Source organism: Pseudopodoces humilis, chromosome 4 (assembly GCF_049639895.1).
Source record: "Pseudopodoces humilis isolate 2021_Gansu_Grassland_sample_001 chromosome 4, ASM4963989v1, whole genome shotgun sequence".
Taxonomy (NCBI): domain Eukaryota; kingdom Metazoa; phylum Chordata; class Aves; order Passeriformes; family Paridae; genus Pseudopodoces; species Pseudopodoces humilis.
In genome coordinates, this window is record NC_142203.1 from 20,850,439 (window position 1) to 20,873,777 (window position 23,339).

A 23,339-nucleotide genomic window follows, 5' to 3' on the forward strand; every position below is an offset into this window, starting at 1 on the left:
TCAACTGTTTTGTGAACGGAACACCAGCAATATATTTTGGTACAATTTCTCCAGAGGGAAATAATTATTTTGCTTGAAGAGCTGTTTGAAAAACATGATATAACAACTTGCCTCAAGACTGCAGCATATTTACAAGGTGGTTTTTTTTCACTCTGTAACTTTTATATTTTCTCTTTTCATCTCTGATTTTAAAATATCAGGAATACTCCTTAGATGCCCTTCTTCTGTGACTTCCTGAAAATAAATAACCTCTTCAATGTATTTTTCCCCCACTACAGATCAAAGAGACTGGAGAAGTTGCCATTGCAGGGGGCTATGTGGATATAGTACCAGCCTTGGAAAAGCCTTCTGCTCAAAAGCATCTGATGGTAGGTGGAACAATGGAAGACTTAATTTGCAGAAAAGCATAGTTAGGCTTTATTTTGATGAAAAACATAGGAAAAATACTTAGTTACCTAAACGTTATGTTTATCCTACCTAAATCTTACTTGTAGTATTCAGAGGAATTATGGGTTCAGAGATGTTAACATGCATGCTGTTTAAGGCACAGATGTGAATTTATATGTCTGAAAGGAAAGCTCCAGTTGTTTTGAGATATACAAGAGGGCTGATGTTTGACATGCTTGATGCTGATTGAACTCTCAGGAAAAGCATTTTGCTGCATGTTACAGAAGAAAGTAGGGCATGTACCAGTGAGGGCTACATGTTTTGAGCACTTGCATAGCTCAAAATATAAATTATTTCATATAATTTGGATGTATATCTGTAGAACAATGATTTTGTTATTATTTTCTAGATGTTGAAGATCAAACTCTGTGTAGGATGTCAGAGTGTGTCACCTTAAACAATTTTGTCAGACACAGGGGAAGAGTGGCAGGAAGGCATTAGCATAAGTGAAAATTAAATAATGTATTCACAGAAAAGAAATTTCATCATTGAATCATTTTGGAATAAGACTCTGAAATCTGTTTGTACATGTGGTTGGGTCTAGCACACAGTATGCTCTTTATGCTGTGTGTATTTTAAAAAATCCCCGCATGCATACATGTCTTACACCTTGGGTACCATACTTACCACAAACACAGAATTAGTACATGAAATAGTGAGGATGACCTGGGTTCCTAATGTGGTCTAAAAGTTGCTTGAGGCAATGCATAATGCATTACCTTAATAAATTGTTACCTTTTTCCCCCGTTGATTCCTGCATGTAAATAATGAAGCTTTAATGCTTTGAAGTTTATGAAATACTGAGATTGTGACATTCATATAAAGCTTGTGATCACAGAATGGGGACTATTGAGTGATACTTAGGCTGCATCCAAAGCAGCGTGGCCAGCAGGGTGAGGAAGGGGATTGTGTCCCTCTGCTCTGTTCTTGTGAGACCTCACCTGGAACACTGCCTCCAGCTCTGGGGTCTCCAGCACAGGAAGGGCATTGACCTGTTGGAGTGAGTCCAGTGGAAGTTCATAAAGAAAATAAGGGGAATTGAACACCCCCACCATGATTAAAGTCTAAGAAAATTGGGTTTGTTCAGCCTGGAAAAGAGAAAGCTTCACAGTGACCTAATTGTGGCCTTTTGTTACCTGAAGGGAGATGAAGTGGAACTTTTTACAAGAGTGTGTAGTGACAGAATAAGGGGAATGGATTCATACTAAAAGGGAATAGGTTTAGATTAGATTTTAAGAAGAAATTCTTTACTGTGAGGTTGGTGAGGCACTGGAAGAGATTTCCCAGAAGCCAGCAGGCTGTGGCTACCTCATCCCTGGAAGTGTTGGAGGCCAGGCTGGATGGGGTTTGGAGCACCTTGGTCTAGTGAAAAGTTCTGTGCCCTGCAGTGGGGGGGCTAGAACTAGATTATATGTAGGTTTCATTCCATTTCAGGCTATCCCATGATTCTATGATTTTTCCAGGAACCTGTTTCTTTTTGCTGCTTGTGTTTAATCTTCTGACACATTCTGAATTGTTGATGAAGTTCAAACATCAGAACTTCTCTGAACTGCTCAGATTTTCCTTTTTTTAAAAAAACTTGGGCAGAACAGGTATTTTTCATTAAGCTTATTCTTAAGGTGCTTTGGCAGAAATTTGCTGATGGGGTCAAACACCCACCAGGGGAAACCAAGTCTGAGTGAGTGAAGATTGGCAAATTTAAATGCCATTGGAAATCCTTTTATATAAGGGAAAATGTTAGGTTTAACCAAAGAGGTGAGAAAATAGCAGCCTGAGGAGTCTTGTGTTCTGCTGTACAGGTAGGTGCAGGGAACTACTAAAGCTCTGAAACCTTCTTTGCTTCAGTTCCAGTTAGAGGAAAAATATCACTGAAGTAGCTTCCTAAACTGTACCCTTTTATCCAGTACAAATATTTGTTATAAGAAAGACAGTGAAAGGCTTGCAAAATAATGTGTTTGGAAAAGTTGGAAGTGTAAATGTAGCTAATCCCACTCTTAAATTTTGTCTGCACTGAAGTTTTGACTGTGTCCATAGTACAGTATGTTTTGAACATCTTTCACGTCAAATTAAAGCAATGTACTGGTAAAAACATTTTTTTTTCTTCTGAAAACTAACATAACATTCACTATGGAAAAAGTGGCAGTGGTTATCCTCCAAAAGGAAAAAAGAGTAATTTAGAAACTCTTAGAGCACTAATTAAAAAACATATCTTAAATTGTAATGATACATGACAAAAACTGTAAGAGCAAGGTTTGAAATAATTTAAAATGAAAATTTGAAATTAAGCATTTTCTGCTTGAATGTGCTTTTGGTGCTGATGATTGCTAGCGTGATTATTTTGTGGTAGAAGAAATCTCAATTACATTTAATAATTCCACTATGGATAGTTGAAGCATTGTGTGCCTGAAAGTAAGAGATGTATTCAGTAACTCTTAACAAAGTTTCAATTTTAAATTCTTCATACCTTTTTTTTGTTTTTAAAGGCTGAAGGGCTGCAGAGTAACCTTGTGTTTGAAGAAATTGGTCGTCGTGTAAAAGAGATGGGAAATGAATTGGTAAAGAAAGTAAGCGCTGTATTCCAGTGGGACATCACTAAAGATGGAAAAACAGCAATGCAGTGGAGTAAGTTGTAGTGTTTATAGAATACCCTGGTTCATTTTTGTTGTGAAGTGGGATTAATTGTAGTCATTCTAATTAAATTTGATAGCTTGGAGCTAAGCATAATGTAGTAGATGAATATGCAGTGGGACCTACAGGTCTGAATGCATTCTGGGTGGACAAATGACAGGGAGGTCAGATAAAGTTTGGAGTTACTAACCTTTCTAGGAACACATTTCTGGTAACTTGCCTATTTAGATGTTGGCATAGGCTACATCATCCTTTAGAACTTCAGTGCGTTTCTATTTACATTTTCCAGATTGGATTGCCACTGCACTTAGGAAAGCATGCTAAATTAGTCTAGTAGGAGTGTTACAGTAATTAGTCTGCTGGTGATGTACTTGCTAACTGATCTAAAACAAATAAGTAATTATTTCTACTGCATTGTTCTTGTCACTTCAGTGAAAATGTAGCCCAATTTGTTTCCATTTAAACTTTCTGAGATCAAGGTTTAATGGAGGCATAATCATGATTTCCCATTGTTTAAGCATGGAACTGGTTCATGGCAAGAAACTAAAGCCTGTAATAGCAATGGATCACAGCAGAACTTTTTCCTGATTAAATGAATAATAGAATTATGTGAAGTGGTCTGATGGAGGCAAAACTGCTTCCTCAAAAACCTTTTCTTCTTAAATTCTCCTTTGCTCTCTTTATAAAGATATGTATTTTTGAAAACAACCCCAAATCTAATTTTATTAATTGTATAGATTTTTTTTTTTTTATCTTTGTAATTTTTGTTTTGGTTTTTAGTTAACATGTCTACTCTCTATTGATGGAGTATAAAGTTTTCCAAAGGGAAAAAGCTTAGTGAGGTTGTAACTTCCCAGCCTTTTTGTGGAGAAATGAAAGTCTTTGGGTCAAGTCTGTTCTTTTGGATTGGTCTCACTGGCTGGATGTAGTCCAAAGAGTTTTGGGGGTGATGCGGTTGAAGGGGCTGCCCTTTGACAGGCTGAGAGGGGAGACTCACAGTAGGTCAGGTCAGGTCTGCACTGTTTTGCTCTGTACACTGTGACTTTTTTTAAACTATAGATGAGCAATTTAGAAGCCTATAATTTCACTTAATCCTTTCCTAATGTTAAACAGCAGAGATTCTGAGTAGCAAGACTTCTGTTTAAATTTCAGGAAAAATATTATACATAGATTGGTCAGGATAGTTGTGTTCTACTTGCCTTACTTTTTAATCAGTTTTTGAGGAATAAAGAGCGATTTTCATTTGGATAGAAGTTAATAAATATTCTGAATATACCTGTGTAGGTTATGTAAACTGATTGCCTATACATCAAAATGAGACAAGGGAAATACTGAATAATCCAACTCAGACATTCTGTCTTAAAATTCATTACTGCTCTTAATATTTCTATTTTCTGCAGTTTTCTATTTTTGTGTGAAGTAATTTAAATTATGGACATGGTTACAACTTGGAGAGAAGACTTATGAAGTTTACTTGTGTTCTTGCTTACATTTTTAGATGATAATTAGAAGTGCATTGGTTAAACTCCTGAATACTTAAAGTGGAAATTTGTATTGGGCAATCACTCTGTACTGCACAGCAGTCCTGTCTATTTCATGTGTAATTAAATTTGATATGAGTGATGGTCATATTTATAATAACAACTAGAAAACTGTTTCAGGTTGGTTGATCATTAACTTTTACTTTGGAATTCCTTTATTGATCACCTAAATTTAGTGTTATATATGTCCAGAGAATAGAGGGACAAGTCAATGGCAGAGAAATCTGCTGAGGGGTATTTCAAGATATTAATAAAATTTCTCACTCAGGAGAGTCTGAAACTGCAAATTGTTGAATGCAGAACAAGCAAACCTAGAGATTTAGGTCTGAGCAGTGACCTTACCTGCCTCATGAGACCACATTTTATTAGACGGGAAACAGGTGAATGTTTCTGCCATTGTATTCAGATCTAGAGAGCGCTCCTGCATTGAATAAATCAATAGTCAGCCTTTTGTCCTCTCCTGATTCTTGTACTGAAGCAGTAGGAAGAAGGTAGTGCTTTCTTCCTGTCCATGTGTCTCTAGCTAAAAGGGATTAATAGACATAGCTTTTGTTTGTCGTGTTCCCTCTGCTTCTGTCGCAGGAAAAATTTTCTGTACTATTATATGAATTTGGAAAAAAACTTGAAGTTCCCTGTGGGATGGAGGCTGGAGGAGCTAATCTAATATTTTAAACATTTCCCACTGCTGACTACTTTTAAGAGCTGAAATGAAAGATTTCCAGAATCTGGGAGAAATTACTGTGAATATTTTTACAGTGTGGTCAGTTCCTTTAAGTTTATGAATTACTGTAGTCTCTGTGATATAGTAAATATGTAAGGCTGAATGTAAATATCTAGATGATCCAGCAGGGTGTCTGTAGAAAATATTGTTTACTTTTCCTTTCGGGAGTATTGGTATGGTAGTACTTCCTTTATATAGCACTTTTTTTGAAAGGACTTCTGGAGTCATCCTATTTCTGTATTTGTTTGTGTTTTCTGAATATTTTTGTATGCCTTGGATGAAGAAAACAGGAGTTAGTACTAAAATAGTTAAACTGCTACAAATCATCTAAATATTAAACTTTCATATTGTCAATATGAAAACAGTTATGAAAACTCACTAGAAGAATTTTAGGAGTTATGCCAACTGTAGTGTCATGCTTCACTGTTTGTCCTTACATGAATCAAGAGCCTACTATTGTCGATGTCTAAAAATGGTACATTTTTAATGGCAAGGTGTATATGTATCTGCATGAAGAAATTTTTATTTCTGGAACATTTTAAAACACTTTCCTGCCATTAAAAAGCATGTGAAAACAAAAACAAAGCAAAAGACCTTCCAGAGGCAAGAACTTGAGCTTTTTGAGCAGTCACCAACTTAATTACTTTTGTGTGTTTGCATATGCTACATTATTATTCAGTATTCAAGAGCATGATCTTATACTGTCTCTTCTACCAGATGCTGGTATAATTAATTTTCCATGGTAAGTGCAGAAGAAGATGGTAGTTTGTGAGTTTACATTCAAAGGAAGACTGCTTTCTTGCAGTTAGGGTATTCTCAATAATCCAAAAGATTTCTGACTTTGTGATCTTTATAAGGTATCTATATTGTCATCAGCAAGACTTTTGTACTGCAGATGAGCAATGACAGTTCAGGATATTTAACATTGACAATGCCATTTGCTTACTTGAATGCTTGACTTTTTCAGTTGTTAATGTAATGTAAGCTTCTTTATACAATTAGAAATGTTAGCCTTTGGCAAATTACTTTTTTACCTTAAAATTTGAAGATGACAGTTGATGTTATAGTTTGCTATAGTTTGAATTTATTTTTGTGTCACTGTTTTGACTGGTATTGCAAGGGGCTTCAGATTTTAATGTTACTCAACTCAGTCAGTAGAACTGCACTTCTTTACTGTACATTTAAATTCTACCTGGTGGTTATTAGTTGATCTTCTGTGTACAAGAATTTTAAATGATTTTTGTAAAAGTTATGTTGCTAGATTATATAAATTCTGAGTTATCTTTCTATATTTTTTAAATAAAATAGCCATTTTGGAGGGTCAATCTCATAATATACATAGCTACAAGAAAGCAAAAAGGAAAATATGACATTAAAATAAATTCACCATTTGGTTCATGTAGCTAAAATTACATACTACTTCAGTGTATGGTCAAAATTCTTGAAAAGTTATCACTGAAACAACTGGTATGTGAGGAAGAATATTATTTTGGCTGAGTTTTTTGTTTTGTTTTAAGCCATGACTTGATGTTAATTAATTCATGAGCTATCTTTTTTTAGGCTTCTCTTTGTGAGGGCCTCCCAGTCCTTTGCAAACAGTGTTTCTGGTTCTTTTGGGCTACCTGGTAGGCCTCTTTCTGTTATTTAATTGGATATATAATTGTTCTGTCTTATGTTTTAGCTTTTTGACTTGTCACTTTTGCATAGCTTTGTGCTGTTGTGGTAAATGCAGCAGTTGACAGTGCTGGAAACAATCCAGGCCCTGCCGCCCATTGCTGCCTTAGTCAATGATTGAAGTTCCAGCATCTCCTGCTAATGTCCTTCAGCCTCTTCAGATCTGGGAAGGATGCAGATGAGAGAAGGCAGCAGCCACAGCATCCACAGCTTGAGTGCTGTGCCCATTTCTGGGCCCCTCTGTTCAGGAAAGACATTGAGGGGCTGGAGTGTGTCCAGAGAAGGGGAAGGGTCTGGAGCAGAAGTCATGTGAGAAGCAGCTGAAGGAGGTGGGGGTGTTTACCCTGGAGAAAAGGAGGTCCAGGGAAGACCTTGCTGCTCTGTACAACTGCCTGAAAGGAGGCTGTAGCCAGCTGAGGGTTGGCTTCTCCTGCAGCTTCCATAACTAGTGACAGGACAAGAAGAAATGTCCTCACACTACACCACAGGACGTTCGTGTTGAACATCAGAAGAAATTTCTTCACAGAAAGGGTAGAGTCACCGTTCCTGGGAGCATTCAAAGAACTACTGTATGTGCATTTAGTGTTGTGGTCTAGTTGTTAAGGTAGTGACCAGTGTAGGCTGAGCTCAGTGATCTCGGAGATCATTTCCAACCTTACTAACTCTGTGATTCTGTAAACAGGAATGATTTACTGTGATGATGGGTGCCATGATTATGTAATGTTAAAGGTCTGGTTGTGCTTTGAGAGGTTAGTATTAATTGTAGATATTGATCGGTAAATGATGGTGTTGGGATTTGGCTAGGAAATGGAAAAGGAGAACAAGGATTGCAATAATGTTAAGTAATATCTTAATGTACAACAATGTAGCAACTTTTAATTATATTACTATATTCAAAATAAAACTTAGGTGTCGTGAGTGCTTTTCTGAGTCACTACACCTATTCAATTGTTTTTGTCAACTCTAACATGACACTGGTGAGACTGATGGACGAGTGTTACCAATAAAGTATATCAAAATTCTTTTCTGCCAGTACTTGGTTAAGAAGAAGTTGGGTCTTGGGAGATGGTATGTCAGGCTTTCAATATCTGGGTCCTCTCTAAAGCAGTGTAGGAATTGTAGGGATAGGAAAAAAAATTTAATGCCAGGAGAATGAAGTACAGAAAGGGATTCCTAAGTTCCAGAAGTAATTCGAAGCCGTTGGTTAGGAACTACAGGCATCCTAGACACCATGTTTATGTTTTGTGAATTAATCTGTTGGGCTTGCTGACCTTGCTGTTTGTCTCAAAGGGAGCAGTTTGGCTACACTGGTATGGTACCTAACGCTGTCAGAATTTGCCTTAGAGGTGTGTTTTTAAAGCAGATGGAATTGCTTGGTTAACTAAGCTTAACTTTGAGAGCTGGTAGCAACTCTCAGACTTTGGTTTGTGTGTGTAGCTTTCATTTCATGATTCAGTAGATGATTTTTTTGATTTTTGTTTTCCTAATAATAGTCTGTGCCTGCACAACCTACAGGAACAATGTATGCTCAGGTATTTTAGACTATATAGTAGCTGGTTTAGGTCACAAGGATGTTACACAGCCACTACCCACAAACACAAATGTACAGATAATTAATCTGGTGCTCAGTAAGCTCTTTTAATTTCTGCCCATATTGCTTGAAGTTAATGATATGCATTAAATCTGTTCCAGAAATTGTAATTTATCATAAAATCAACTGGAAAATAATAATTCAATATATCACTTCTCACTGAGAAACATTGTATACTAAGTCCCCTTCTAGTTTTGTTGTAACTGGATAAATATTACTTAAAGCAGATTTCAGAAAATGAACGACTTAAAAAGCTACTCCATGTCTCTATAGTTCCCCTTACCGTGTCAAAAAAATATTTGGAAAAATGTTGCACATAAGATAGCTTATATAGAAATAAGGTTCCATGGTTAGGAGAGGGCCTTAAAATTTGTCCATGAAGAGCAAACAACTGTCATCCATGATTCTGTGACTAGAGATGCCATGTCATTACAGGAATATCCACATGAATAATGTGTGGGATTGGGGGGGGTGATGGATCAAGAAGCAAAAGTGTGAAGGAAAGACGGTAATTTGCAGAATCTGAGAATTACTCGGAAGAGCACATCCTGTCAAAATACTCTTCTAAACAAATGACACAATACCTGGTAGTGTTGGCTTTGTAATAGATTATTTTGGCAGGTCATTTGGTATGGGAAAAGAACACTCTGAAGCTAAAGACACTTGGAGTCATTTTTGTCTTTCCAGGAGAGAAAGACAGATAATTGGCAAGGCTTTAAATATTCCTTGCATGAAGCAGAATAGGCTATATTATATTGCCTAGGGGACAGACCAGGAAAAATGCAGCAGTGTGTTTGAACAGCACTACATTTGCCTTGTCTGACTACAGGATGCTGGTTTTGAGCTTTAGAGCTTTATTACTAACTTGAATATTTTTGCAGTAAGTGCAATTAATACCTTGTGCATCTTCAGTGTCATTCCAAAATAGTTTTTACCATCTCTGCAGGAATTTTAAAGTCCTTGCTGTAAACACCCTCCCCTTTAGTACAAGAATACTTCCATTTTCTTTCACTGATGAAGAAGAATTAAACCTCATTTATTTTCTAAGTGGCTGATAGCTCAAGATTTATGTTTAGACTGGATGCTTTATAAAAATAGGCAAGGAAAGTACTGTTCTTAAGCCTGAAAATTTTATCTTTATTTTGAAATGAAACCATCTTTGCTCTTACTTCTCAGCAATTGACTTAAAGAATGGCTCTGGAGCAGTCTATCAAGGACCTGCCAGAAGTTCTGCTGATACTACCTTTACTCTCTCGGATGAGGATTTCATGGATGTGGTACAACAAAAGATCAACCCACAAAAGGTAATGCCTGGGTGTCACAGACATACTCTCATGTATGTAGACATATTATTTCCCTTAAATCAAGCTGTGGTTCATGACTGTTTGCATTCTAAAATCCTAAACCCTGGGATGTTTTGACAGTGGAGACCTGAGTCAGATGAGGTATAAGCACATCAGTATACTGAATGAGCCAAAAAGTATCAGGGGGCATTTATGCCATCTTTATCATCTAGAGACAAAGATAACAGCAAAGGGCTAAAGCAGGGCCCTGATAACACCAAGGTTGTGGGTTCAATACATGTATAGGCCATTGACTTTAGAGTTGGACTAGATGATCTTTCTGGGTCCCTTCCAACTCAGACTATACTGTGATTCTGTCCCATAAAGCTTGGCAATACAAAGTAAAGAGTTTGTTTGCTTCCTGCTATTTCACTGTATACAATTTTCAAGTTTAAGTTTGTCAGTTTCATTCAGGCAGTTTTGATTGTCATGTTGCAGGAAGTTGATGTTTGTTGCAGTGGTCTGATTTATTGCTCATACTGCAGCAAATAAGTGTCAAGACAATGTATGCGTGTAGATGGTCAAAATTCACCCAAACCAGGATATTTTTCAGGGAAATAAAGATTCAAAGAAGATCTATAATCTGGGTCTGCACTTTTAGCTTCTCGGAGTAATCAACTGCTTTAAACTACTTATTTTACTAATAAAAATGCCTTGTGTAAAAGTAAATTAAATTTAATGTGTCAGCTTACAGATTAAAGCTTGGGCAAATGAAAACTTTAATTAAGCTCATCATATATCAAACAGTTCCTTTTCTTTGATCCCAAGCAGAAGTTGTTGGAGACTTTGTAAATTGGAGACTAATGATTTGGTGAATGTTTGTTATGAGTCTTACATATCACAGGAGTAAAACCCTTTGTGACACTCTGTATACAGCAGGCATAAAGCTTAAATAAACAAGATATTGATGTATAATTATCAGAATGCTAAGGAACAGTGACTGCAATTCAGGAACATCATCTATGCTTAGGCATTAGTGTTTCACTTGAGTTTCTGTGAAGTTTTCCATCTAAAGAAGCTCAAAGCATCTATTCAAATTCTATTCTGCTGGCTCTCTCTATTCTTTATTTGCATGTATTTCAAGCTAATGGAACTATGCAAAACAGCATTTAAAGAACTTTTTTCAAAGAGCTTTCAAACTGTGAAGCCATAGCAAAGCAAAACTAGTTTTAAAAAAACACAGACTAGATTGAAACAGGTAATAGAGCTCTTTGAAGTAGGGACAATAAAAATGTAATATACCAGCACTGAAGTGAAAATACTGATTGATTTATGACTTTGCAAATGCAAAAATATCTTGCTTATTTCCTGTTTGTTGTAATATGCTAAGTGTAAAGCCATTGCATGTATTTGGGATACGTGTGTAATACATTGTCCAGGTTTATGTTTGTATTTATTATGAATATGAGTGTGTAGCTTACATTTTCATTAGGTCTTTAATTTTCATTATATAGCCTTTTCATTCCTTTTTTTAATTTCTTACAATGATTTATGCATATCTCTAGTGTGAGAGGATGATACTGGGAGATTTATTTTTGTAAACAGATTTTTTTACTACTCTTTACTACTGAAGTTTTGCCATCAGATTCTGTGAAAGTATTTGTCTTAGACCTGGAGAAGTCCTCTGTGCTACATGTGGAAAGGGAACAGAGGCCACTGAAATGGCTTTGTATTTATTTATCTTACTTAATTTTTTCCCATGAGTGCATGAGTGACAGACTTGGCTTTGTCTGCACTGTAGATAAAAAAAACTGATTCTGGATGTATTAGAATTGAGTGTTTATTGTTAATAACCAATAACCATTAGGCACTGTGCACTGAAGACTTTCTCCTGAGTGCTAAACAACCATTCTTTGGCTTCTTGTTTTGTTCTAGCAATTCTTTGGTTTGTGAGTAAACAGTTGAATAAATTGAATAAATGTTTGGGTTTTTTTTTTCCCCTCTTCTGTTCTTTTTAGGCATTCTTTTCTGGAAAACTAAAAGTGAAGGGGAACATCATGCTGAGTCAGAAACTGGAAATGATCCTGAAAGACTATGCCAAACTCTGAACTGCTTGATCATGTACCACAGCAGTGAAGAACTGTAGAAGACAGAAACTCAATTAGTTCAGAATCAATGATTTGCAGGCTAGTTAACATCAATGTACTAATTCATTATACCGCTAATACACAAGCTGATTTAATTGCAGTAGACAGAAGTTATGAAATGAACATAACTGTTAACTATTGTCTCTTTTTAGTTTCTCAGCAATGGTAGAGAATCATACTTTTCTGATTGCACATCTTTATCTAAATAAAATGTATTTAGTTCTTACAAAGAGGCATATATTTCTATGTTAATTCTGAAGAAGATTAAACCAATATACTTCTTTAATATCTCCTTCTATGTGTCTGTCAGTCTTCATTCATGTTGCCTTAGATTTAGCTTCTATGAATCTGTCTGGTTTATTATTAAAACAAATGTTTTTTGTCTCAAGCTCTCATGATTCTATCAAAATAACTGGAAGATGGAAGTAAATTCCATTTATTTACATCTTGTCATTATGTGGGGTTTTTTTTCTGCACCAGAAAAAACTCTTGGAACTTTGCAAACCATATTTATTGCCATTTTCATATGTTACTCTTGTAAATCAGTTACAGAGTGGTTAATGTTATTTCTTTAGGGGAAACATTTTCATGTGAGAGGCATTAACACTGCACCAAAGGCTGTCACTAGAGCCAAACTGTTCTTTATGTAGATTCATTCTCATGAGGGCTGGCGTCATGGCAGCAGGGAAAGATGGAAGTGAATTCCTCACTTTGAAACTATGGCCAGAACTGTTACCTGCTCTGGCCATATATTTTCTTACAGGAAGTATGCTCTTAATCACTGATTGTCACATGAACACCTGGAAGTTTGATTTCGTCAAAGTGACCAACATTTTGTGTGTTCAGTTATCTTTTTTTCACCTTCAGACGTGTTCTGTGTTGTTACTTTTTGGAGATGGAAGAATTCAGGCCATTTGAGGATTTTCTTCTTGATCAGAGGAGGCCTTAATTTTTAATTTTTAATTCTTTGGGGTTTTTTTGTCCCAGAACTGGAAAGTACTTCCATTCCCCAACTCTGTGAGCAGACTGTAGCCATTAAAGAACCTTATGGGGCTGTAGATAAGCTTGACAGTTTGAGAATAAATTGTCTATGTTCTAAGTCATATTCTCAACAAATTTATTTCTTCCCAGCTGTACTATCAGCCATGGTTTGGTTCAGGCAGAGAAACATGAATCTCAAGTATGTGAACAAGTATCTCGTGTAATTCACATCGTGAATAGGTAGGAGACAGAACAAGAAAGAAGTTTGCCATTTTAAAGAGGCCATCAAGTAGAAATTTTTCAAGAAATGTCCTTTTACCACTTACTATTTATTTTTTCACGGCAGTCATTTTCATATATAATAGGACTTAATAGTTGCCTGTACTGCACAGCTTCTATTTATCAAGCAGGTTTGTGTCAAATAGATACCTTTATCTTCTATTAGTTTTTCTCAAGAAATTGTATGAGAGAGATTGATTCCAGCTTTGTAATTTTATACATGTACCCAGTACACCAAAACCCCCATTTTTTTAGCATACGTCTTTCTTGACTGTAAATCTATATATACTACCATAAAAAATACGTGTATTAAGAAAAAGGAACTGTAACTAACTGTGGAAAGCAATTACCAATACATCCATATAAGGATATGGTATTTGTGGTGAGCTATGTGGTCTTGATAATTCACAACAGGTGTTTTGTTTTTTTTTCTCAACCCCATAAATAGTCTGAAATCTGAAAGTACTGCTCACAATGAGGTAACAGAGTGCTAGTAAGTTTTTTTTCTTTCCTCTGTGTAAGTGAGAAGCAAAAATATTCAGGCAGGGGAAATTGATAATACTGAAATCTGTTGCAATTTAACAGGTTGTAGATTACCAAAGAACATAATTTTGCTAAGTGTTTTGGTATGTGTTGGTTGAGGATAAAAGAATAACCCATTTATAGCTACTCTTGTGATTTCTTCCCTGCATGGTTTCAGCTGGATACAAAATCTTAACTCCGGCTTCAGTTTTCTCCCACACAATGAATTGGTCATAGATGTTGACCTTGAATGGAACAGAAAATCCTTTTGCTTCCCATAGCCAGACTACCTTAGTACACATCTCAGTATTGTGATAGACTCTTTCCTAGAAAGATAACTCAGGTGTTTATTCTTCCATCTGTTTTATGGCCCCAATAGCCGCTATTGATTATTTTGGCATGTTGATTTTATTTCTAGTCCAATGTATTTACCCTGAGAATGTTCTAGTTTGCTGATGCTAATTAGTAACTTGACCTGCTTACTGTTAAAGGTAAGGTCAGTTTGCTGTGTTGAATGTATACGTGCTGTGGTTTGGAGGTTTTGGCTTTTGTTTTCTTTCAAATGCTTGGAAACCTTCTGTTTATGTTTAGCTTTTAGAAGTAGTATTCTCAAGAATAGGTGGTAAACTCAGTATTTTTATGAGAATTCATGGACAGGAATGTTAGCCAGTTTAGAAGGTGGTTGTTCCATTGTGAATGATTCTCAGCTGCTTTCATCTAGAACAGTCTTCCTACTTCAGGGTATTGTGTGACGGGCCTGTCCATGTCTCTTTTGTCTGGAGTGGTTTCAGAGACCTTTCTTGTCATACACCTGCAACTATATCTGTGTAGTGCAAACACAGCAAAACGTCCTTTTCTTTAAGGGTAGTTGCTTCTCTGAATGTTCTTTCTTTGCCAGTAATGAGTGCCTTGAATTGCAAAGCCACACTTGTTCACCAAGCATGGCTTGGTAACTCTTCAGTGTTAATTCAAAATTTAGTAGAAAATAAGGAGGCTTTTGCAAGCATTTTAGCAGTAAGGTTCTTAGCAGTGCATATAATCTCTTTAATGTAGAGTAGAAGATTGTCTGTCCTTAATTGCCATATGTGCCTTACAGGGTTTTGATTAATAATGTAAAAAAGGTGAAGCCTGGACATGAATGTAAAGTCTGGACATCAGATTTCATGACACTGAGATAAGAATTCAGTTGTTCATCTTTCTGGAATAATTGAGTAACTGCTACACATGATACACTTTATTTCTCTTATTCCTTCTCCTTATATTCATTACAGTCTTCATGCTGGCTTGCAATCCTCCAAAAAGTAAATAGTGGATCTACTGACATACCCTCTTCAGTCATTTATGGGTTTTTTTCTAATTAAAGGAGGAGAGCAGTAATAACAGATGGGGAAAGTTCATGCTTTCTAGTCAGTGGAATTGGTCTTAATTAGTTTGTTTCAGAGGAGTTCAATACACCTTCCAGCTATCATCAATAATTACAGTTGACAGCTCTTTAAAAGTTGACAAGTGCATTCGGAGTCAGAGAATATTAAAATGAGTAAAAGCAGGGACAAGCAGAGATGTGAGAGTGGTAAACCTGAGCAGCTTCAGACAGAGGAGCTTGGATGCTGTCTCCTCTAAGGCTTATTCCCACCCCCATTTGAGGAGTTCACTCCTAATGGTTATTTGTATTCTTATTCATTGGGCAGCCTGTTCATTCCCTGTGAAAGGTTCTTCATCACTCTGGAGTTACTTTGTTAAATTAAAAACCTTTATGGAATGGAAGGATTCAGTGATATAATAAATTTAGTATTATAAGTTGGATAAACTGGCATTTTAAAATAGTTTAGTATACTTTTTTTTTTTAAGGTTTTCTAGTATAATGCAATATACCCTAACAGAGGTGAATGTTGCTGTAGTTATGTCTTCTATTTCCTACCACAACCCTTGGGAGCAGAGCAGAATTCAGAAGGTGGTGGCTTTGTTTTTACATAACACAGCCTCCTTCTAGCTTGAAAAAAGGTCTGTGTAAAGAAAGGGTAAGTCTCACTGCTGTGTTTTCTTTCTGATCCTAATCTTTGAAAGGATAAAGGGAGAAAAGGAAATATTAATATCTCTGCATTCCTGCAATGCTTTTTTATTCTAGTTCAGTTGGTGCAGACATCTTCATACTCGCGTGAGAACGAGTTCTCCTCAATTCATCTGCAGTAAGAAATTTTGTCCTTTAGGCTGTCAGCTGTTTATCCAGCAGACTGACCTAAAAAGCATCAGACATCAGCAGATATGAAGTCAATTAGGAAAAATAAAGTAGACTATGAATGTGCTTTCATTTATATGACTTCAATGCTACCCTCATAATACAATTCAAATGTTTCATCTGTCTAAAAATAAGTTCACTGAACTGGCATGGTAGGATCTTATATGAGTGGGTAGGCTGAGCTCTGTAAGAGGTGCATCTGTTTGGGTCTCTCAGTAACTACTATCAAAGTTCCCATTGTCTGCTAACCTAAATCACATATTGAAAGGTCACTGTGTCTCAAAGATAGAATCAAACAAGGTATAATAATAATAATAAGTGAAATTTTCAGAATTATTCATTGTAATATAATAATAATACATTGTAATAAGAATGTATTCAGTGTAATTGTGTATGCATCTTTCAAAGAGCCATTTTAGAATACTAATTTCCTTATATTTCCCTAGGTTGAGTTACCCTGATGATGTCAAGTGCCTTTTTTCCACTGGAATCAAAAATGTGCATCATATAAGCTGAAAGAACATTTGAGAATACCCACATTTCAATAAATACATAATTTAGGTTAAGATTAAATATTTATGAATTTCTAATTATAGAAGCATATAATCTCATATAATGAGAAAACGTTTTAAAAAAATTCAGGAAGTTGGTATACTGAATTTGCCCATTCTTCTTAACCTTTCCCTGCCTGTGCTCTCTTGCATTTTGCCAGGTCTCTTGTGAAGGCATGTCAGAAGACGCATGAGCATAAGTTAATGTAGCAGTCAGTAGTTCGTGAAGACTTGGATTTGGAATGGGAAAGAAGAGTTGTGGTAACCTAGATTTCATCTGGATCTCACTCAGTGTTGGGTGATGACAAGTGAAGCTGCCATAGAAGTCTTACAGTTATGATTCCAGCACTATTGTGAGCTAAGTAAAAAAATGGAATAATTAGACATAAATTTGTGTTCCTGTCTAAGCTTGTGTTTCCAACTGCAGCCCACACAAAAATGTTACTATAAATGCTAAAAAAAACAATTATGGTGAGTTGCTGATGTTTCATTGCATTCTCTGATGAAATAGTTTCCTGTTGCTGCACATTTAGAAAGAAAACAAAAGGAATTTACTCATCTCATACTAGAGTCAGAGTCTACAATCTTGTTAGTGTTTCCAAAATTATTAGGACAGCAAGTACACATAGAAAATAGAAATTGAGTTGCTGTCTTTTTCAATCAATGTGCCTAGGTTAGATTTCAAAGCACTCCACAAGTATTTTTCTCTTACATTGCTCTTTGTGTGCTGTTCTTTACTTATAGTCTCTCTACTGAGATGAAGTCCATGAGACTTGTGAAGCTGCCTGACCCCTCTTGGAGCTGCCTGACCCTTCTGTTTCCAGCTCCCCAACGTCTGCTTCTCTTCTGGCCAGAGCTGGTCTGTGCTCTGCACTGTTCAGCCTTCTGCTGCATGAACCTCAGCCTGATTTTCATGAACAGTGGGAAATGCAGTAGATATCTGCTGTAACCTTTCTGAGTTCATAATAGCTCTGGTGCTGAGAGCATTGTAATCCTGTTAGGAAATGATGATAAAAGGTAGCAGAGTTTCTGACAATGTAATACATGCAGGTTTTTAGGTGTTTCTTTTTTCATGAAGACAAAATGAGTCCACCTGAGGACTGTATCAGGGAAAATTCAACTTTCCTAGTTAAACATAAACATGCTTTAAAAGAATTTCAGATTATTTTTCTGGCTGTTTTTTACATATGTGACCAAGGACAACAAGCAAAACCAGAAATGCAGGAAAGAAAAAGGAAAAATGAACAAAACCAATTGCCGTCTTTCTTTTTCTGAATTAAAAAATATGAGTTTTAAATGGGGAAATATGTTCCATGTGTGGTCTGCAATGCTCAACACTGATTCAGATGGCTTAAGCAAATGCCCAGAAATCAACTATCTCTGAGGCTGCCAGTGGTCAACACTGAGTAAGGTCTAGTTTTGCTTTGCAAAATTATTTTGATTGCTGATTTTACTTGTATCTGGAGGAAAATAAAACATTTAAGCACTTTTGCTCATTCAAAGTTAGTGTGGGATTTTGGGGGATTTTGTTCTGTTTTCAAAAAAGATATGTTTATCTGCCTACCTTTTGCAACTTCAAGTGTGATGATTAAGTGCCACTTAATGAGCCTGCAATTTCTGTAGTTTTCATTGTCAGAATCTGAGGCCAATGTTGTTTTTTATCAGAATACCTTATTTTGTAAGAAGATACCAATTTACAGTCAGAATGGCATGCTTTTATTTAATTTTCCAGTATTCCAAAAAGAGCTGATGAAACCACTCATCAGAGGTCAGGTGCTCAGTTAATCAAATCCCTGCTTGATGGTGTGAGATCATGTGAGGGCCTCTTGCTATTTCCTAGCAGGACTATGATTAGTGAAGGAATTTTAATTTATTTATGGCAGTTTCTGTAACCATAGTAGACAGTCTTACGAAGATAGACTTTGAGAGTCTGCAGCACTCAGGGAAGCTTTCTATTGAAGGTCTTGGAGACCTGAGGAAATGCTTTTTTCACAGTGGTTTAGACACCAGAGGCTGTAATGTATCTTCATAGCTCTTCATGTAACAGCTCTTCTATAACAGCTTGGGACTCACTCGATTGTAATGCAATATATGTGTGTTTCAGCTCTAAGCTCCAATAGTAAATGAATTGCTACAGCCAGTTAGACAGTAATTTTTGTTAAGTGCCTTCTCAGTTTCAGAAGTCTGTCAGAAGCTTTCATGGTTTCTGAGATTTTGTAGCTAGTGTAAAAATTACATAAAACATTGGTTTTGGGGGCTGATAAAATACTATTTTAAGTAGATGAAAATGGAGACATTTAACCCATACCAAGCTAACAGTACTCCCACACAGTTTGCTCTTCCCCACTCAGAAGAGACCAAAAATGAGTGCGGTTTTGAAACACTTCTAGGGGGTAGGTGCACAGCCTGCATTACATCCAAATTTAGCCATTGTGACAACAGTTTGTCTGTAAACATCTTTGCTATGCTCTCTACTCCAATAGGTTTAACATGTATATTTTATGGAGCACTCTGTCACTCTGTTGCTAGGTGATTTATAGAGACAACCAAAAGGCATGCTACATTATGTTATTTTCACTTATTTTTAAGTAATTCCAGAAAGTACTGGTCTGTACTTTGATGGTGTAGTCACAAATTTGATTGCCTTAGAGTTGTTGTATGAAGGGCAACTGAAAGTGGGCAACAAAATACTAATTCTAAATTAAATTGTAATCTAATTGTAAATTCGAGTGAATTTGCACAGGGCTATAATATGATAATGGACTGAAGAAAATTCTGTCTTCAAACCACCTATGGGGCTCCTGGCACCTTGGTTCTGTTACCAGAGAAGACCTTGGGCAGACAGTACTTTTCACATTTTCTTCTAGTACTTTGTACCTGGAATTTTAGCACTAAAATGCGTTTTAAGGGTCATTTTGGAACAAGGTAAAAGTTGTGTCAAGTAAATGAAGTCATCATGACACTACAAACCACTTTGAGAAACGTCAGTTCAAAACTCCTCAGGTGGCAGTTCTGCAATTATCATTTAGTGAAATTCTGTTCAGACAAAGATGGCCATGGGTTTTATCAGTAATTAGTAAACTCAGTGCTATATATGATGCTATATGATGCTTAGCTCATCAAAAGCACTGTATTTTCATTACGCTGTATTATATTTAACTCCAAGCAACAATGCACCTTTAAACAATCAACTTTTATGCCTTTTTTGGTGATCCTGAAGGAATATGCAAATGTGTACACTTTGAAATTCTGATTAACAGGCATTGCTATGTAGATTTGAATTGATTAAAATATACATTAATTTTATGTGTACCCTGCATGTAAACTGCCAATTCCTTCTTTGATGCTCAAAGTCGTATTCAAATATATATGAAGAGTCCTGATCGTCTCAGATGGCTGCCAGGTTAAAACCCATTCCAATTCATCTTTTCAGCAATCTGGGAGCTTGTCTGGGCATTCAAGGCATGGGGAAGGCACTGAGAGAAGATAGGTAGGCAAATTAAGCCAAAGTTTTAGTTATTTTAGGCAAAGATCTATTGTCTGCATTAAATTAAATGCCTCTGCTGTGTGCCTCTCACAGCTTCATGATGTATGGAAAGTATTGAATATATCTCTCACTTTTGAGACTTGTGGTAAAGTCCACTGTAGAGTAGACACAGGTCTTTTATCTGAACACAGATTTCTGTGCTGCCTTCTGTGTAACCACTTCTTAACAATTAAATGATGATGGAAAATGTGTTTCTTGTCCAGAAATGAAGTTTGTGTCTTGTGCAATTGGAATATCAATATTGCTTTCATGTTATTCTATATGGCTAAAAATGAAAGAGGTGTTCTGATAAAAACAGCACAATGCTACCTGTTGTTACCCACCAAAAAACTGTGAAGGCCGTGTTCTGTTATCCAAAAATGAGTGAAAAGCCAGAAACTCTAGGTAGCCTGTCTGATCAGTGCAGCAAGTGGTTAAGCACAGTAGGACTGGTCAGCAGTATAAATCATTAATATAGGTGGAGTGTTTTAGCAATATTATTTAGCTAGTGGGATAACTGAAGTTTTAAAGGGTCATCAAATCTTGTGTTTCCCTGTGTACTCTATTATGAGCATAATTGCTTTCATTGATTGCTGGTACTGTTACAAAGTAAGAGTGGAGGGATGCTAATCAATTGTTGCACAGAACCAGAAAAGGCTCTGATAAGAAGTTCCTTGTAAGTTTTTGTTTAATTAAAAATCCAGCCAGACAGAAAGAACTCGTGAGCACTGCTATAGGATGCTTTTGATAGATTTGTAGGTGAACATTAACTCCGTTCTGACGATACAGTCAGATGGAAAGCTTTCCTTGGGGCACTCAAACATTAATGCTTTCCTCCAGTACATCTCTGTATGATTATGCTAAATTTCATTTTCATTCTTACACAGCAAGATAAAAAATTTAAGAACAAAAAGGTTCCAGGTGTATACCTCTTAACTTGAAGTAATTACAGTATTATTTTTCTAGGTCGAAGTTACTACTGGTTAAAGAAGTTATTTTGTATCCTTAATTTTCTAATTATATGTTTTCAGGAGATCTTAAAAAAAGGAGTGATGTCTAGGTTTTTTTAAGTTTTTTATTAGAGCTTTTTAAAAAGCTTTTCCATGGGGATTCAGGTGTTGATTTGGTACTAATACTTTCCTTAGGCAGTGCATGCCTTGTATTTATCTTCCTCCTGGTATTGTTTACACAGTCTCCATTTTCTTGACTTTTAAACTCATCAGAGTAAGGGAAAAATTTGGTGCATGGAAGCTACCTGACTTGCTTATGGCCATGTAACAGATGAGTGGAGCAGGTTCTTAAACTAAATTTCCAAAGTTATGCTCTACTGTTCAAGGAACTGGAAGTTTGTTTTATCATTCACTTTCCCATTTCCTCAGGAAACCTATGGTCTAAAGATGCTGAAACCAGAAGTGTGTAAGGATTCCAGTCTTTTTAGGACTAAAGGTATGTAATAACTTCTATAAAACTGGGTTTAGAACATCTGAAAATATCAAGAATGCATGGACTGGAGTTTCTTTCTAATAATGCAAAAGTAAGCCTTGGTTTCAATGCTGTATTTCTTCATTTATTATTCTGATGTTCTTTGTTGCATTAGAAATAATCTCTTAAATATTTAAAATATTTTCCGAATATGCTGATGACAATGCCCTGCGTAAATGTTTCTTTAAAGTGATGCATAGATATCTGTCACAGAAGAACTAATTTAAAAAAAAGATCTTCAGCAGCACAAGGAGTGAAATCTGAGGGAAAGTGTATGAATCATTAATAATGTGAATGCATTAAATCTCTTGCAAGAGGTAGAATGAAAATTCCCGTTAGATATAAATGTAGTGTTTATTTAGCACAGATGATTGTTCGAAAGATGGATTTGTTAACAATTCAAGAGTAATTTCAATGATAGATTGACATGCAAGAATCTACATGTATTAGTCAGGATGACTATTTTGTCTTGGTGCTGAAGTGCTGCAAGATTTCTTCCTGATGCATATGTAATTCTTGTATTCTTTCTGGTATCATAGATGCCATGTAGCAGTGGTAATAACAATTTTGGTGGTTTCTCACCGAAGCAGCTATTGATTATTATTTTGTTCTTCACTTTTACAATTGTTAAAATGGCTCACTGGGATGTGCACTTCATGAAAATTTAGGAAGTTCGTGTGTGTATCAGCAGGAAATACAACCTGTGTCACTATGCATTGCACTTCAGAGAACAGTAGCAGTAAGCAGTGTCAGTTAGTGATATTCACTGAGTGAATATCACTTTGTGCTACTAACAGTAGCACTAAGACCATATGCATTCAAAAGAAGAAAATAAAATTTATATAATCTGATCAAACTGGAGCTGATACTTTGCTGAGTTTAGAAAAATTACCTGTTAGATCTAGGTAACATTTCAGCAGCCACAACTTACATGTTTTGTGATCAGAGGGAAGATTTTCACAGATATAATGTCTTTTACAAAGCCCATGGCATTTCTGTATTGTGTTCTTAGACATCTGGTTTCTTCTGTTTAAGATTCAGTGCATGTAGAAGAGAAATCTGCTGATAACCAGTCTGTAATTTTATTGCACTAAACTGACCACAGTAGAAGCTGCACTAGGGAATAGTAATCTTGCTCTGAAAAAAACCCCAAATTAATGCATAACCTTATGCTTTTTCAAATGTTGTTTGTTAATAGCAGCAATCCTTTCTGCTGCAAAATTTTGAATGTCTCATTAAGCCCCTGCTATATCAAATACCACATACATCTAGATCTCCACAAGGGACTGGGTTTTTTATTCTCTTTTCTCTCTTGTCTGGGAAAAATTAAGGTATGCCCCTGTTACTCTAAGGGTGAACACTGTGTCATGTGATCTGGTCCTTCACCTGTCCCAAGGAAGCTATCCCAGTAAGTTCTGGAGGTTTTTAGCCAGCATTTAACTCTGCCCTCTTGTAACGATATGTTTTCTGATAGAAGGGAAAATGATGCATTTTGATGTCCTGTTGAGATGTCTCCAAAGCAAAATCCAGGTTGGTTATTCTCAGACTTATGAAGCTGCAAGTAATTTTTTGAATAATTGCTTTTCTCATTGATATATATTGATACAAGACTTTTCTCATCATGATAAAAGTCAGAGATTAAGAAATATGTTGGTGATTTTGAAGTCATTGAAAGTTCATGGTTTCCAGAGAACTGTATTGACACAGTATTTTGCCATAAGGAGAGAAAA

General features: G+C 36.1%; 1 protein-coding gene across 1 annotated transcript in view; it reads left to right on the forward strand.

Annotated features, from left to right (window-relative positions):
• HSD17B4 (hydroxysteroid 17-beta dehydrogenase 4) overlaps positions 1 to 12,330 on the forward strand; it is a 57,091-nt gene extending 44,761 nt beyond the window's left edge. The window contains exons 21-24 of the mRNA XM_014257103.2: positions 279 to 368; positions 2,931 to 3,069; positions 9,779 to 9,906; positions 11,904 to 12,330. Coding sequence (XP_014112578.1) covers positions 279 to 368; positions 2,931 to 3,069; positions 9,779 to 9,906; positions 11,904 to 11,993 — 447 coding nt within the window. The 3' untranslated portion in view covers positions 11,994 to 12,330. The remainder of the gene's footprint in view (positions 1 to 278; positions 369 to 2,930; positions 3,070 to 9,778; positions 9,907 to 11,903) is intronic.
• Positions 12,331 to 23,339: the final 11,009 nt, after the last annotated feature.